The 17,908-nt window shown below is 51.3% G+C and overlaps 1 protein-coding gene across 14 annotated transcripts in view; it reads right to left on the reverse strand.

The window, feature by feature from the left end:
• DNM2 (dynamin 2) overlaps nucleotides 1-17,908 on the reverse strand; it is a 92,481-nt gene that overhangs the window by 58,091 nt on the left and 16,482 nt on the right. For 13 of the 14 annotated variants that reach the window (XM_082380192.1, XM_082380191.1, XM_082380201.1 and 10 more), the window contains exon 2: nucleotides 2,110-2,183. The exons of the other annotated variant lie outside the window; for it this stretch is intronic. In XM_082380192.1, coding sequence (XP_082236318.1) covers nucleotides 2,110-2,183 — 74 coding nt within the window. The remainder of the gene's footprint in view (nucleotides 1-2,109; nucleotides 2,184-17,908) is intronic. 14 annotated transcript variants of the gene reach the window in all.

Genomic DNA, 17,908 nt, shown 5'->3' on the forward strand with positions numbered 1-17,908 from the left:
CACTGCCTCACGGTGTTCACACGTACCACTCTCTGCTAGGAGGGAGAGTTTCCCCTCTCGCAACACACCCCAAAGCACCTGTCAGCCTCGGCTCAAACATCACTTCCTCCGAGAAGCCCTGTGATGCTCCCAACCGATGGACCGAGTCACCCCACCACCACCACACATATTCGCATCTGGTGAGGGCCACGTCTATGTGTCTCCCTCCTGCTCTCGACCCAAGTCTCCCCCTACACTGTCCCTCAGCACTAAAAGAAGTACCAAGAGGCAAGGTGACAGGTGGTGGCAGCATCCCTGGTCCTGCTCACCACTGTGCCCCAGTCCTGCACCAGCTTGTGGCATGCAGCAAGCGCCCACTGGATTATTGCTGGGTGACAGCCACTGGGGAGGTGACGGGGGAGCCCTCCCGCCACGACAATGCCACAGACCTTCTATTGCAGGAAGCCAGCCAACCTGTTCCCCAAACAGCAAGCTGTCCCCAAACAGGCTGGCAGCAAGCACAAAACCACAGCCATTGGGATGGCACCCCTCGGCAAGGGCCTGGAGCGTGCCAGGCACTGTTCTACGGGCTGTACGTGTATTGAATAATACGGTCTTCATGGCAACCGACAAAGGCAGTACTATTATTATCTTCACTGTCCAGACAGGAAACACAGCTGTGAGCAGCAGTCCCTCCCCAGGGGCCAGACAGCCAGTAAGCTACAAAGCCAGGATCTGAACCTGGGCAGTATTAGCTCTCAGCCCCCACCCACCAGGGCAGAGGTTTTCCCAATGTAGTCAGGGGCCAAAAGCATCAGCATGACCTGGGAACTCATTAAAAATGCAGATTCTCACCCCTCCACCCTCCACCAACCTACTGAATGTGAAACAGAAACCCAACGGGCCAAGCCCTATGTGACTCTGATCCCGCAGACGTCTGAAAACCTGCGGCCTTGCCGCTGCCCTTCCTGGCACAGCTGACTGGACACCTGAACCCAGAGGAGGCAGCCCATTGGCTCGCCCCTGGTGGGCGCTGGACCAATCAACTGCCGTCTCTCACTGGTGTCCCGCCCTCCTGCAGGCGGATTGGGTGAAGGCCCGGAGGATGAAGGTGCGATGAAGGGACTAGAACCAGCTGAGAGTGGAGTCTGAGGTCTGACCCCACCTGGGTACTCATCCCAGGTGAAAGGCAGGTAACCTGCTTAAACCTCAGTTTCCCGATCTGTAAAATGGGAATATGTCAGCTGCCTTCCCAGAGTGCGGGTGTTTAACATGGCCTGTGGTGACGCTGGCACACTGAGTGTGGAAAGGACCATGGCTGACATTCCAGGTCAGTGGGGAAGCAGCACGGAGACCCCTGGGGGCTCTGGAGAGAAGAGAGGCCCCACCCCCAACGGCTCCCCTCTCCCCCTCCAGCCTCTGACCTGAGATGCTTTACAAGGAAGCCAAGTGGGTTTCAAGCTGTGAGACATGCCCATGTTATGTCAGACTTGTGTGGGAAGAACGGAGGCCGCCGAGGGGAGGACAGAAAAAAATCTACATGTGGGCCATTCTATATTCAACAGGCCGGGTCTCTCCCAAAAGTCAGTGTTGTAGTTTAAAAAGAAACGGTGGGGATGCTGCTCTAATGAAAAGAGGAGACACGACAATGAAGGGTAGTGTGGGACTGATCAGAGCAGCTGTAGAACCAGCCAGGGAAGATATCTGGGGGACAATTGGCAACATGGGTATGGACTGGGTGTAAGATAACAGGCAGAAATGATGCCTTTTCTTGGGTGTGGTTCTGTGAGTGTTAAAAGAGTGTCCTTATTGCAAAGGGAGATGCACTGAAGCATTTTGGGTTGACATGTCACAATGTCTGCTATTGATTTTGCAAGTGTTCAGCAGAAACGTGTCATCTACGATAGAGCCAGAAATATGGCACCTGGCGGCCTGGTCACAGCTGAGGATGCTGGGGGTGGGTGGGGGTGCTCAATGAACTGTGCTTCAGCTTCCCTGCAGATAAGGAAAAAGTGAATTCAAACCCAAACGGCAGCCTAGGACCCGAGACTCATCAGAAGGCCCCTGGCTCCCGCTGGGCACCGCATCCACGTTCGTTTCCTGTTTGGGCTACAAGCCACCCCGTCGTACCTGTTTTTGAGAAGATGAGCTGCAGGATGAGAGGCCGCCGAGTGACGATTCCTGAACCTCGGGGAAGGAAGTCCCTGTGGGAGGGGAAAGGGTCAGAAATTACTCACGAGGCCGGCTTGCAGGGGGCAGGAAGTGTGGCCACACGGAGTGGAGCAATCCCCTCTTGCAATCTGGGTGATCTCAGCAAAGACACCAGCCCCAGCAGGGCACCAGGGAACGCTCTGGCCTTGGAGGGTCCTGAGGCCACAGAGGAATGGGAGAGGGGCTGGATTGAAGGTTAGCGACAAACGGAACCATTTCCCTCCAGCTGGCTATGCTCCGGCCCCAGCATGCCCAAAGAGCCCTTTCCCTGCCAAATATTTGGACCCCCAGACCCAAAAGAGATCAGTACATTTCTTTTTTTTTTTTTTTTTTTTTGCCACACCGTGTGGCATGCAGGATCTTAGTTCCCTGACCAGGGATCGAACCCATGTCCCCTGCGGTGCAAGTGTGGAGTCTTAACCACTGGACTGCCCGGGGAAGTCCCCAGATCAGTACATTTCCTACCTACATTTTTTAAAGTAATAGAATGCCATACATATGATATAAAGACTAAAATAAAAGGAAAATATTTAATGACAAAACACGATGTGTTTCATGTCCCAAAAAGACAAATCGATAGAGGCGGGGAGTGGATCAGTGGTTGCCCCAGGGGTGGGAAACTGAGAGCGGAGAGCTTTCTGGAGTGATGGAAATGTCCTAAAGCTGGACTGTAGTGCTGTTTACTAATACTTACTGTACATTTACTAAAAATCACTGCATTTGAAATGGGTGAATTTCCTAGCATGTAAATGATCCCTCAATAAAGCTGTTTAATAAAAATATATATATATGCTATGTATTTCATTATGGAAATACACAGGCACTACCTGCACTGACTTACACTAATACACCTGGATTCATGCAAAGTGGGAAAGCCGGGAGCCACCCTGGACCATTAAGAAAGGAAAGCAAGGGAATTCCCTGGCAGTCCAGTGGTTAGGACTCTGCGTTTTCACTGCTGAAGGCCCAGGTTAGATCCCTGGTGGGGGAACTAAGATCCCGCAAGCCGCATGGGCGCGGCAAAAAAAAAAAAGGAAAGCAAAAGAGCAGGGGTCCAGGCAGGCATAGAGGCAGCAACATTTTCAGAGATCACCAAAGCCAGGCAAAGGATTCTTTGTTGTTCCATGTAAAATGGAGAAAGGTTCTAGGCTCAGGGAATTTTAAACAAGTTTTGCACCCAGATAAACATTCGGATTATCTGAAATTTGTGCAGAACACTGGGCAGGTGTGTTTCATACAGGCAAGCATCCTTGGTGCCACCCCACTCCCCAGAACTGTGACAACCAGTGTCTCAGGGGCACCCTACCTGTATCGAGAGCCCCAGAGGAGGTTGCTGGTTCTCAGCATGGGCTGGGTGTCAGAACCCCTGGGAACCTGTTAGCCCAGTGGGCGGAATGAGGGAGGAGGCACGCCCTCACCGCACGCCATGCACTATGAGGGTCGCGCCCCATCGGCCTGTGGGCGGGCGGTCCCACCACGCTTATGCAGCGCCTCCTCTGACTGGGCACAGGGACACGGCAGTGACCACGCAGCAGGTCGGCCTGTGAGATGAGGGACATCCCAGGGGCAGATCGGCTCTGGAGGTCCTATGGGGGTGCCGCTGCGAGCAGCAGAGTGGGGCACTAGAGTGGACGAGTGAATGGCCCCAGAGAGGGGTTGGGTGATGGTGGTGCTGGAGGTCACGGGGAGAAGGCTGGTCGTCGTTCTTAGAGCAAGGCCACTTGCTGTCACTGTTGAGGGACAGTCAGATCACAACCCTGTGTGCTTTTAAAGGTATGTGTCTTTAAAAGACCCCTCTGGGGACTTCCCTGGTGGTGGTCCAGTGGTTAAGACTCTGCACTTCCAATGCAGGGGACACAAGTTCAATCCCTGGTCGGGGAACTAAGATCCCACATGCCACGTGGCATGGCCAAAAAATAAAAACAATAAAAACTAAATAAAATAAAAGACCCCTCTGGCAGCTTCAGGGGTGAGGGTGGGAGCCAAGAGGCAGGCAGGAGGCAACTGCACTGGTCAAGGCGAGCGATGACGGGCTGGATTGGGGGATGGCAGGGACACAGAGGGCAGTCGACAGACACTGGAGAGAGTCGAGAAGAGCTGAGGAGACAGCCAGCGATGACTGGGGAACAGGTTGGGTGGAGAAGACCCATGCAGGAAGGGAAGGGCCAAAACAGAGGGAAGAACGCCCCAAGGGCACGCACAAGCCCCGGGGGGATGAAGCCCACAGCCCCTGGCGGCATGGTCAACCCTCCACACCTCGGATGCTACCCATGGAGCCTCATTCCTGAGGATGACGAAGAACCCGTGGGCCACCCTGCCCTGCTCGGAGTACTTCACACCTGCTTCACGCAGCGTGACACCCTGAGCGTGACTCCCATTCTCCCATTTGGCAGATAAGAAGACTGAGGAGCAGCAAGGATCTGTGACCTGGCCAAGGTCACAAGCTCGTTCACTCAAGTATTACTCACACCTACTGAGCACCTTGGAGGTGCTGGGGACACCAGTGCCAACCTCCTGATGGGAACCACGTGAGACGCTGTGGGTGGGGACAAAGAAGACACATCATGGGGGTAAGAGGGCTTTGGTCAGTGACCAAACAAGACAGGAGCAGCATGTGAATGGAATCCCCAGTGTCCCACCCGTGAGGCTCCTCCACGCTGTCGTGTGTGATCAGGGCTGGTTCCTTTTCCTTGCTGACCCGTGCGCCACCGCGTGGACGGTCCACAATCTGTGCATCCACTCGCAAGCTGATGAGGCTTTTGGTGGGGAGCGAGGGGTTGTCTTTCCAGCTTGGGGGCCGTTACAAATAAAGCTGCTATGAACCTTCTTATCCGTGCCTTTTGTTGACATATGCCCTTGTTTCTCTTGCTGAGTCACAGGGCAGACCTAACCTTGAACAGGCAAAACTAGTTTCTGCTGATAGAAATCAGAGCAGTTGGTCCCCTCTGGGGTAACCGACTAGAAGGGGCAGGAGGGGACTTTGTGGGGTGATGACAACGCCCTCTATCTTGATCTGACCAGTGCATGCATTTATTTTAAAAATGAAGGTGTACATATAAGATTAGGACAATTTACCATATCTAAGTTCAATCTCAAGGTCACAAGCACAAGGAGGTCCAGGAACACGCACTTGCGAAGACTCAGATACAAAGCACTGAGAGAACACTCCATTAAAATTTGCCCACAGAAACATTATAATCTTACTAGTTTCCCAGTAATAGCTCAGAGGTAAAGAACTTTGAAGCCCACGGGGGAGACTAATTATATTATGGCCCATTCACTGTGCAGCCACACACACGTGTACACACACACACACACCCAAAAACAACAACAACAAAAAAGAGCTTTTTATCTCCTGACACGGAACTTCCTTCCGGGTGTATTAAGTGAGGAAAACAAAAGGTGTGGAAGAGTGTGTTTTGTAAGTAAATAAAAAGCCTCAAAACAGAGCCCAGGGTGGTTGGGGCCTGTTGCAGGGGGTTAGGGTTGGGGGGAAGAGTCATTGCACTGTTCTGGAACATCTCTGAATTCTGCATCATCCACATGGATGATTGACTCCAAAAAAATTTTTTTTTAAGAGTAGCTAACAGTTGTCGAGAACTCCCTGTATGCAAGGCAAAAAGCTGAGAACTTTCCGTGCCACTTAACCCATTTAACCATGACAAGATCCAACAAGGTGGTCTGTGAGCTCCATTTTACGGAGCTCACTAGGCCACTAGGCCCAGAGGTTGGGCGCCTGCCCACGGTCACTTGGCAGCCAGGGGTGGCAGGAGTGTAGACTGAAACCCGTGGGGTCTGAGCTTCTGACCACCAAGGCCCCCGGCCTCTGCGCCTGCATGTCTGCCGTGGAAGCTACAGGCATCTCCCCGGCAAGGACCAGGCTTTCTGCCACTGGTGTTGACACGTGCTGTCCTGTGACTGCTCTGGGTATGTCCAGGGGGCCCAGGCACCGTGAGCACAAGGGTGACACCACACACAACGGACAATGCGAGCCTCAGAGGAACACGAGGGCCAGCGTGATGAGCGCTCTGGGCCCTCGCGGGGGAAGGCTGCGACTTGGGCTGGGACTTGGTGGGGAGTGGGAAGGTCAAGTGGAGGGTGAAGGAGGAAGAGCCCGAGGGGGAGAAGGCTGAAGGCTGGGCAGGTGCGTGGGACCTCGCAAGCCAGGCTGGGAGTGCCAGGAGCCCTGAGATCCGTCCGATTGTGTATCCAGAAGCCGCCGGACTGCAACACCCACCCTCAGCCTCAACAGTCCCTGAAAAGCAGCCCCCCAGAAATCTCCGAGGGGCTCAGTAAGGAGGGGCCTGCCCGGCTGTGCCGTAAGGCCCACCCACAGGGTTTCCTGGCACCCAGAAGCGGGAGCACTCTTGGGGCCCTCGTGGCCTGGGTGGTGGAAGGAAACCGCCTCCCCCAAGCAGCTCTGCCTGCAACACTGACTGTCCACTTATCAGGAGGCGACGTTTAAGCCTGTCATCAGCTTCCTCCTCCCTGACCCCACCCACATTCCACTGGTCACCAAGTCCCTCCCTCTGACTCAAAGTGCCCACCCCCTCCTCTCTCTTCCCAGCTGCTACAAGGGCCACTGTGCCCCGAGGTGGCCCTGCATACGGTGTGACCTTGGGCCAGCTTCCCAGCCTCTCTGATCTGGGTTTCCTAGTTAGTAATGGGGAAACTCCTCTCACCTCAGAGGGCAGCTAGGTAGCAGACAAACAGGCCCCCCATGACTCGCGCCCCACAGCTCTGGCTCAAACGACACCTCCCTAGGGAGATTTCTCCCACCCTCATTCACAGCTCCAACGCCCCCCATCTTCCTCCCGTGCCTCATTTTTCTCCAAAGCACTAACCCCTTGTATGTCACTTATCTGCTTCTTGTCTGCCCCTCACCACCCCCATGTCAGCTCCCCAGAACAGGATCTGGGGTTTATTCTGCTCCCTGGTACACAGTAAGTGCTCAATAAGTGTTAACTACGGTCATTTCAGCACCATCCCTGGCCTCTAATCCATTGGGCCCACCCCTGGTCCCAGGCTTCTGACCCATGCTCCTCCCAGGCTATATGTGGTTATCCCCCTAAAACAGAGACCTGGGCCTCCAAGCCTCCCTCCTGCAGAGGTCACATGACCAATCCCAGGCTTGACAGGGTCCACCACCTGCCCACCCCACCCCCCCGCCAGGGCTGCCCCCTCGTAGCCGCCCGCCTCCCACCGGCCCCAGCCTCTGGGTTCTTCCCTGCACTGCTGGCCTCCAAGCCTTTGCAAGGGCTGTTCCCTCTGCCTTCCTCTCAGGCTCTGCGGATGCAGTGGATTGCACCTCTCCCTCCCAAATGCATGCCCCTTCCCACTACCACCAACTTGGCCTCCAGTGGAGGTCTAGTCCTGTGTCAGGATGGGACTTCTTCACCTAAACTGGTCACCACTGGATCTCCAGCACCTAGAACAGAGCCTGTCATACAGCAGGTGCTCATTAAATGTTGAATGGACAGGAGGAACATGGACGCCGGAGCCAGAAGGCCTGGCTTCAAAGCCCAGATCTGCTCCCACCCTGGGCAGGTCTCTGTCCTCTCTGGGCACTGGCCCAGCCACCTGTGGGATGGGAGGATGCCGCCCATCCCCCGGGATACGTGACCTGGCAAAAGTCACTTCACCCTCTTGGAGCCTCAGTTTCCAGGCTCTAAAATGGGCTGCCTCTCCCTAGAAGGTGATGAGGGCTCCGGGAAAGGCAGTAGGGGGCAGGGAGGGGAAGGGCGCAACAGGAGGTGGCACCGTGGGCCACTCAGAAGCCCAGGCTGTTTATTTACTGTCTTCTGAATGGAGCACAAGGCCTCTCCAGGAGCACTTTGACTTGCAGTCCCCAGGAGGGTGGAGATGCAGGAACAAAGGAGACCAAAACCCCAGGAGAGGGAAAACAAACACAAAAGCCGGCAGAGGATGAGTCAGCCCGAAGCCAGAGCCTGTGAGGGCCCAGGCAAGGGCCCCGGGCTGGGATCCCCTCCTCCTCATCAGTTCCTCAAGGGGTCACCCAAAGCCTCAGTGGGGCTGGGAGACCTCACACAATGCCAGCCACAGGAAGAGCCCCTGGGCAGGAGCACATGCCCCAGGGTCATGTCCGGCTGACTCTCTCAGGCTCTCACAAGAGCCCATACCCTGGCCGCCCACCCGGCCCAGCTCTAACCCCATCTTAGGTAACGTCTCAGTAAATCCTCTAGCAACGCCAAAGGAATGATGTCAGGGTCAATACCCCCATTTCACAGATGGGTAGACTGAGGCTCAGTTTCGAGACCTGTGAAAGCCACTCAGCAAGGAAGGAGCAGAATCAGGATGGGAACCTGGGTGGGACACCAAGGAGGCAGAGCCCCCAGTCACCCCCACCTGCCTGGGGGGACTCCTCTGTAGTTTTGCTACAACAGAAGTAGAGGTCATCATCGCTCAGTCTCCGAGGCCGCAACATCCGGCCTGTGCACACCCCCTCGGTCCCTGCCCTGGCCCCTGCCTCGTCCACGTCCCCTCTCGATACCACCCAACAGTAACCATCGGTTACCTGGAGCCCAGCCTGCACTCAGTGTCCCTAGGCAGGTGCCACCGTGTCTTTGTGGTCCCCCCAAGGGCCAGGTACGGTGATTACGCCCCTGACTCAGACCACAGACCAGGGGCTCCTCCTGTCTCCCATCCCCCACCCCGCCAAGCGGCAAGTCCTGCAGGTTCCACCTCCAAATGAAGCCTGAATGGGCCTACTTTTCTCCACATGCAAGGCCTGCAGCCTGGCCCACCAGCGCCTGCCTGGACCAGTGCAGGGACTGCCTCTCAGGCTGTCCACCGCAAGTCAGGGCATGACCCCCTCTGTTCAGAGCCCTCCCAGGGCTCCTACCTCACTCAGGTTAAAAGCCCAAGTCCTGAGGACTTCCCTGGTGGTCCAGTGGTTAAGGCCCCGCACTTCCACTGCAGGGGGCACGGGTCTGATCCCTGACTGGGGAACTAAGACCCTGCACGCCATGAAGTTTGGCCAAGGGGAAAAAAAAAAAAAAAAGCTCAAGTCCTCCCTGCGGCCCACGTGACCCTCCCTGCGTGATCTTCCCAGTCACCTCCCTGCCCTCACCTCCTCCTTTTCTCCCCTCAATCACTTCGTTCCTACCACACTGGCCTCCTCCATGTTCTCCAAACACACCAGGCACAGTGTGCCTCAGGGCCTTTGCACGGGCTGCTCCCTAGACCTGGAACCCTCTCCCTGCAGCATTCACAAGGCCAGCTGGCAACTCCTGGCCAAACGGTCTCCTCCCTGCACCCACCCCTCATAGGGAGCAGCTCCCCGCCGTCACCCACCAGCCTGCTCAATTCTCAATTCTACTCATAACCACCACCTTCTAGTTTACTGATTTGTTCACATGGCTGTGGTTTATCCTTTCCCACCTACCCGCCCATTAGAAGAGTGGCAGCCTCACGGGGAAAGGGTCCTCTGCCTGGCACGAGGCAGGGGACCAATGCTTGTGGGACGAAGGACCAAACCTGCCATTGTACAGATGAGCAGACTGAGGCTCGGATGGCGATGGGACGATGGGATAGGTTGTGGGCGCCCCCGCCGGCTTTCATAATCTCACTTCCAGGTGTCACCCTTCACAAAATTCCCAGCAGGCTCCTCCCTGCTCAGGAATCCTGCAGGTTCACCAGCCGCTGGCCAGGCACTCAGCCATAGTGTCACTTGCTCTGTGGTCTCATCTGGCAGCCAGGCCAGGAGCAAAAGCAGGAAGTGGCCCACAGCATATAGCAGCCCTGGCTCTGGGCCTTTCAGACCCCGGCTGGAATCCTTTCTGGACAACCTGTGCAGGTGGGGTGACATCTTTGTGCCTCAGTTTCCTCATCTGTTAAGTGAGGTAAGGTAGAGTGGAAGGTTTGCAAAAGTTCTTACCGTGGTGCCCAAAAGAGACCATTTGCCCCATGCAGTCAAAGAAAAACCCAACACAATATGAGTCAGATCACATCCCTCATCTGCACCAAAGTGCTCCCTGTGGCTTCCGAGGCCCTGAGCAATCACCCCATCACCTCCCTTCCCTCACCCCCACCTTCACTTCGCGCACTCCCTCTGGCCACACCGGTGGTCAAGGTACAGCAAGCAGGCCAAAGCAATTCCTGCATCAGGGCCTTTGCACATGCTCATTCTCTGCCTGGAATGACCTTCTCCCCGGAGCCTTTCCATAATCCTGGCTTCCTCTGGTCACTCAGGACTCAACTCAGATGTCACCTCCTCTGAGAGGCCTGACTGTCCTCTTCTGACCCTTCCTGCCCCACGTCACCAGGGTTTCATTCTCCTGAGTGGGTATGCAAGGACGGCCACTCCCTGCGGCAGTACTTTCCAGAGTGAAACCCATTAACAACCTAGAGGTCCATCAGCAGGGAACTGGCTAAATCAACCTTGGAACTGGCCCAGGGAGCAATCCAGGCCGTAGTGCTGAAAGCAAAGTGTGACATGCAGAACAGTTTGTGTCCTCCATTTTTTTTTCCTGCCTGTGTAGGGACAGTAAGTTTGGAGGTGACACCCTGAGCCCTTCACGGAGGTCGTCTATGGAGTGAGAATGGAAAACTTTCTGTTTCTTATAGTCTCCAATGTGATTTGGATTTTGGTCTTTTATAACTTTTTAAATAACTTTTATAACAGGGAAATACTAATTTGTAACTTTAACTTTTTTTTTTCTTCCGGCCACACCGTGTGTCTTATGGGGGCCCTGGGCAGTGAAAGCACAGAGTCCTAACCACTGGACCACCAGGGAATTCCCACTAATTCATAACTTTCCATTTGTACTGAGGCTCCAAAGCAACTGGTCAGCCAAGCCACATTTTCAAGGGTGATGGGGAAACCACCAGTTTTTGGGGAGCCGAGCTCTCAACTCTACCCTCCCGGGCGTCCCTCTGACACCTCCTCACAGCTCTACACTGCAGCAGGTGGCCTGACTTGCCCAGTGTTCGCCGTGCGACCTTGGCAGCAAAGTCACTCATGTTGCGGGCTCGGGCTCGGTGTCCTCACCCGTAAGATGGGATGTGCTGGGGGAGGGAGGAGACATCGCAGGTGCTGGGGAGGTGGTGGGTGCTCGCCGCGAATCTGCAGCCCCTGGACGGTGGTCAGCCACATGTGGATTTCTAGCTCTGCGTACGTCGCCACCCAGGGGGGCCCAACCGAACGCAGGGGCAGGGTGTTGGTAAATACATGGAAAGGAAAGCCAGGCGGTGCCCCAGCCCACTGTCAGCATTCCAGAACCTTCCTCCTTGCAGGCTTCCTTCAAGCAAGAGGGTGGGCATTGGCCTCTGGGGATAAGTGCACCCCTCCGCACCCCGTCTCCTTCCCAGAGCCTCTGCCAGCGTGGTGGGGTGCCACACTGTGAGGAACCCTCAAGGCAGACCAGGGGCACAGGGTCACACGAGACAGGACGGGCTTCCCGCCCTTCCCTGGGTGGTCTATTTCCCACCTCCTAGGGCCCACCTCTCAGCAAATCCTGTCGGCACTGCCTTCAACAGACCCAGATGCATCCCCTTCTCTCCTGCTCGGTCCCAACATCCTTAGGTTAAGTCCCCTGGGTCACAGCCACACTCCCCAAACCCCGTCTCCCTCCACCAGCCCCGTATGTTCTTAGCCCAGCAGCCAGGTTGAGCTTTTCAAACCGCAAGTCAGATCACGCTGCGCACGCACTTAAAACCCACCTGTAGCTTCCCGCACACCCCGGGACAAAATCAGGTCCTCCCCGCAGCCCACAAGGCCCTGCCTGCACCAGCGCCCCATTGCTCCCTACCATTCCCTCCTCTCCCAACTCAAGGCCCTGCTGGTTGAGCCCTCCACCTGGGCTGCTCTGCCACCAGACATGCCAGAGCGCCCTCCACTCTTCCTTCGGACACTGGCCGGGTGGCAACTCCTGGGAGAGGCCGCCCTCACCGCCTCCCCAGGCCGGGCTCTGCACCCTCTCCACACTTCCTTCCTGCTCACTGGTCCCCCCCGCAGACCGTCAGCCCCGTGAGGACAGGGATGCTTGTCTGCTTTGTTCACTGCCGGTGTCTGGCACACAGCAAGTGCTCAATAAATGCCTGCTGAGGAGCAAACAGCAAGCCCGGCTGGCATCTCTGGGGTATGACATGCAGGCCCTGCGCTGGCCTCTGCGCACGCAAGTCCCTGTTTTCACTCTCACGGGCACTCTCACCCACGCCGTTTCTCAGATGGGGAAACTGAGGCGAGAGAGGTCAGGTCACCCAGACCAAAGCCTCACAGCTAACAGCACACCCCCCTTCCCCAACCATTGAGGCACCCATCCAGCTGGACTCGTTCCTGTCCCTACTGCCAGGCACCATCCCAGTCACCACACCACACATCCGGAAATGAAGATGGAAAGGAGCCCTGAATGCTGAAGGCAGGACGGCCAGTCACGGCTGCCTGTGGAGACAGGTGAGCCGAGCATGGTGTTGGAGAGCACAGTCTGCAGCCAGACAGCTCAGCCACAGCCTTGCTGTGGGACCTGGGTGAAGGTCATGACTTCCCCGGGCCTCAGTTTCTCCATCTGTAAAATGGACCTAATAACAGTGCCCACCCCGTCAGGTCATTGGCAGGACTAGGACAAGTCACATGAAGCCCAATGCCCGGCACACGTAGGGCCCTGTTCCACAGGACAGTTCACAAGGGTGATGGGGATGGAGGGGGGGGTGTCACCCCCTGGCACCACAGACCCTCCGTGGCACCCCCAGAAGGTCTCTGACAAGATGATCTTAAATCCGCTCCGTCTCCAACACAGCAGCCCCCCTCCAGGGATCAGCCCTGAGCCTAGCAGATGTGCAAGCCGGTCGACCCCCAAGGCTCTGTCAGGAGGAGAAAACTGGAAACAACCTAAAAGCTCATTCAGAAAACAATCTTATGGTTACCAAAGAGGATAGAGGGGTCAGGGTGGGGGGGATAAATTAGGAGTTTGGGATTAACATACACACACTACTATAGAAAACAGATAAACAACAAGGACCTACAGTATAGCACAGAGAACTATATTCCATATCTTGTAATAACCTCTAATGGAAACAAATCTGAAAAAGAATATATACTATATGTATAACTGAATCACTTTGCTGTACACCTGAAACTAACACAACATTGTAAATCAACTATACTTCAACTTAAAAAACAAAAACAAACCAAAAAAACTCATGCAGGAGAGTGACTGGATTTAGTGGGACTGAGGAATACTACACAGCCCTAAAGAAAGCACAGGGCAAGGGAAATACAGCCGAGTCAACAATAACAGCTGGAGACATCAATACCCCACCTTCAGTAATGGATAGGGACTTCCCTGGCGGTCCAGTGGTTAGGACTCGACGTTTTCACTGCGTGGGGCCTGGGTTCAGTCCCCAGTCAGGGAACTAAGATCCCACAAGCCGCATGACGCAGACAAAAAAAAAACAAAAAAAGGGATAGAACACTGGACAAAAGATCAACAAGGAAACAGAAATGTGAACACCACCATAAGCCAACAAGACCTAAAGGCATGTATAGAGCACTCCACCCAGCAAGAGCAGAATACACATTCTTATCAAGGGCACATGGAACATTCTCTCCAGGATAGGCCATATTTGAGGTCATAAAACAAGACTGATTAATTGTGAAAGGACTGAATGAAATCATACAAAGTATGTTCTCTGACCACAATGGAATCAAGTTAGAAAACAGTAACAGAAGGAAAGTTTGAGACATTCACAAACATGTGGAAATTAAACAATACATTCCTAAACAGCGAATGAGTCAACGAAGAAATCACAAGGGAAATTAGAAAATACTTTAAGATGAATGAAAATTAAAGTAGAACATACCAAATCTTATAGGATACAACTAAAGCAGTACAGAGGGAAATTTACAGATGTAAGCTCCTATATATTAAAGAAGGAGATTGCAGATTTTTATATATCAATTATACCTCAATAAAGCTTTATTACATTTTTAAAATTAAAAACAATTTTAAAATTTTTCTAAAAAAGAAAGATTTCAAATCAAAAATTAATCTTCCACTTAAGAATCTGGAAAAAGAAGAGCAAACCAAACCCACAGTGAACAGACAGGGAAAACAATAAAGATCAGAGAGGAAATAAATGAAATAGAGAATAGAAAAATACAGAAAATCAGTAAGATCAAAGTTGGTCCTTTGAAAAGATCCACAAAACTAACAAACCTTTAGCTACATTAGCTAAGAAAAACAGAGAGAAGACTCAAATTACTAAAACTAAGAATAAAAAAAGTGGATATTACTAGCCCTTACAGAAATAAAAAGGATTACAAGGAAATACTATGCTAACAAATTAAATAACCTATATGAAATGGACAAACTACTAGAGAGACACACACTACTGAAACTGACTCAAAAAAAAAAAAAAATGAATAGACCTATAACAAGAGATTGAATTCCTGATCAAAAATCTTCCCACAGGGCTTCCCTGGTGGCTCAGTGGTTAAGAATCCGCCTGCCAATGCAGGGAACCCGGGTTCCAGCCCTGGTCTGGTAAGATACCACGTGCCGCGGAGCAATTAAGCCCGTGTGCCACACCTACTGAGCCTGCGCTCTAGAGCCCGTGAGCCACAACTACCGAGCTGCGCTCTAGAGCCCGCGAGCCACAACTACCGAAGCCTGCGCGCCTGGAGCCCATGCTCCGCAACAAGAGAAGCCACCGCGATGAGAAGCCCGCGCACCGCAACGAAGAGTAGCCCCTGCTCACTGCAACTAAAAGAAACCCCACACGCAGCAACAAGGATCCAACGCAGCCAGAAATATAATTAATTAATTAATTAATTTTAAAAAATCTTCCCACAAAGAAAAGCCTGGCTCAAGTGGCTTCACTGGTAAATTCTAACAAACATGGAGAGAATTAATACCAGTCTTTCACAAACTCTTCCCCTAAACCAGGACACTTTCTAACTCATTCTATGAGGTCAGCGTTACCCTGATACCAAAGCCAGACAAAAATATCACAAGAAAACCACAAATCAATCGTCTTTTATGAACAAAGACACACACACACAAATCAACAACAAAAACTATTAAACCAAATCCAGCAACATAAAAAAAAATTATGCGCGGGAATTCCCTGGCGGTCCAGTGTTAGGACTCCACGTTCTCACTACTGGGGGCCCAGGTTCAATCCCTCGTCAGGGAACTAAGATCCCACAAGCCGTGCAGCGCACCCAAGTAAAAAAAAAAAAATTATGTGCAATAGTCAAGTGATATTTATTCCAGGAATGCAATGTTGGTCCAAAATTGGGAAAAATCAATCAATACAATACACCATATTAATACAGTAAGTGACAAAACTGTATGATTATCTCAGTAGATGCAGAAAAAGCATTTGATAAAATCCAACACCCTTTCGTGATAAAAACAGTCAACAAATTATGAATAGAAGGGAACTTTCTCAGCTTGATAAAGGACATCTACACAAAACCCACAGTTAACATCACACTTAATGGCGAAACACTCAAAGTTTTCCCTCTAAGATCAGGAACAACACAAGGATGCCCACCCTTATTTCTACTCAACATTGTACTGGAGGGTCCAGCCAGAGCAGTCAGGGAGAAAAAGAAATAAGGCATCCAAAGGAAGAAGGAAAACCATTCACAGATGACATGATCATGTCTATAGAAATCTCAACTGGGATTTCTCAACATTTTTAAAAATTAGAGGTAATAAATTTAGCAAGGTTGCAGGATGCAAGATCAATATACAAAAATCAGTTATATTATTACATACCAGCAGTGAACAATGCGAAAATGAAATTAAGGGGACAATTTCATTTATAATAGCATCGAAAAGAATAAAATACTTAGAAATAAGTTTAACAAAGGAAGCACAAAACGTTTACATTGAAAACTAAAAAACACTGTTGAAATAAATTAAAGCCCTAATAAATGAAAAGACAGCTTGTGTTCACAGATTGGAAGACTTTTTTTTTTTTAAACTATAGTTGATTTAAAATGTTGTGTTAGTTTCAGGTGTACAGCAAAGTGAATCAGTTATACATATACATATATCCGCTCTTTTTTTTTAGATTCTTTTCCCATATAGGTCATTACAGAGCATTGGGTAGAGTTCCCTGTACTATACAGTAGGTCCTTACTAGTTATCTATTTTATATATAGTAGTGTGTATATGTTAATCCCAATCTCCTAATTTATCCCTCCTCCCTGGAAGACTTAATACTGTTAAGATAGCAGTACTCCCCGAATTGATCTAGAGATTCAATGCAATCCTCCTCAAAATCTCAACGGCATTTTTTGCAATAAGTGATAAGCTGATCCTAAAATTCATATGGAAATGCAAAGAACTCAGGATAGCCAAAACAAGCTTGAAAAAGAACACAGTTGGAAGACTCACACTACCCAATTTCAAAACTTACTGCAAAGGTACAGAAATGAAGCCTGTGTGGTACTGGAATGTGGGTAGACATAAACATCACTGGAATAGATTTGAGAGTCCAGAAATATACTCTTGCATTTATGGCCAGCTGATTTATTTTATTTTTTTATTTTTTTGGCTGTGCTGCAGCATACAGGATCTTAGTTCCCCAAGCAGGGATTGAACCCGTGCCCCCTTGCAGTGGAAGCGTGGAGCTCTAACCGCTGGACTGCCAGGTAATTCCCCAACTGATTTTTAACCCAAGGTGCCAAAACTATTCAATGAGTAAAGAACGTTCAACAACTGGTGCTGGGATAACTGGATAGCTACAAGCAAAAGTATGACGTTGGACTTCTACCCCACACCGTATATAAAAGTTAATTCAAAATGGATCAGAGACCTCAATGTAAGAGCTAAAACTACAAAATATTTAAAAGAAAATATAGGAGTAAATCTTCATGGATTGGTCAATGGCTTCTTGGATATGACACCAAAAGCGTAAGTGAAAAAAGAAAACAAAGACAGGAGTTCATCAAAATTTAAAACTTTTCTGCTTCAAAGGACACAAGAAAGTGCAAAGACAACCCACATAATGGGAGAAAAATCTGCAAATCATTTATCTCATAAAGGGCTGGTCTTGATACCAGATGTAAAGAACTTTTGAAACCAACAAATGAAAAGACAAATAACCCAATTTAAAAATGGACAAAGGGGGACCTCCCTGGTGGCGCAGGGGTTAAGAATCTGCCTGCCAATGCAGGGGACGCGAGTTCAAGCCCTGGTCCGGGGAGATACCACATGCCGCAGAACAACTAGGCCCATGCGCCACAACTACTGAGCCTGCACTCTGGAGCCCGCGAGACACAATTACTGAGCCCGCGTGCCACAACTACTGAAGCCTGTGCGCCTAGATCCCGTGCTCCGCAACAAGAGAAGCCACCGCAATGAGAAGCCCACGTGCCGCAACGAAGAGTAGCCCCCGCAATGAGAAGCCCACGCGCCACAACAAAGAGTAGCCCCCGCTCACCGCAACTAGGGAAAGCCAGCGTGCAGCAACAAAGACCCAACACAGCCATAAATAAATAAATAAATAAATAAATAAATAAATAAATTTATTTCTTTATTTTAAAAAAATGGACAAAGGATTTGAATAGACATTTCTCCGAAGAAGATATACAAATGGACAATAAGCACATGAAAAGCTCCTCGTTAGTCATAAGGAAAATAAGAAAAAAAAAAAAAACCCACAATGAGCAAAACACCACTTCACACCCACTAGGAAGCTGAATTCAAAAAGACAGATAATATCAAGTGTTAACGAGGATGTG

Source organism: Balaenoptera borealis (assembly GCF_965194805.1).
Source record: "Balaenoptera borealis genome assembly, chromosome: 2".
Lineage (NCBI taxonomy): Eukaryota > Metazoa > Chordata > Mammalia > Artiodactyla > Balaenopteridae > Balaenoptera > Balaenoptera borealis.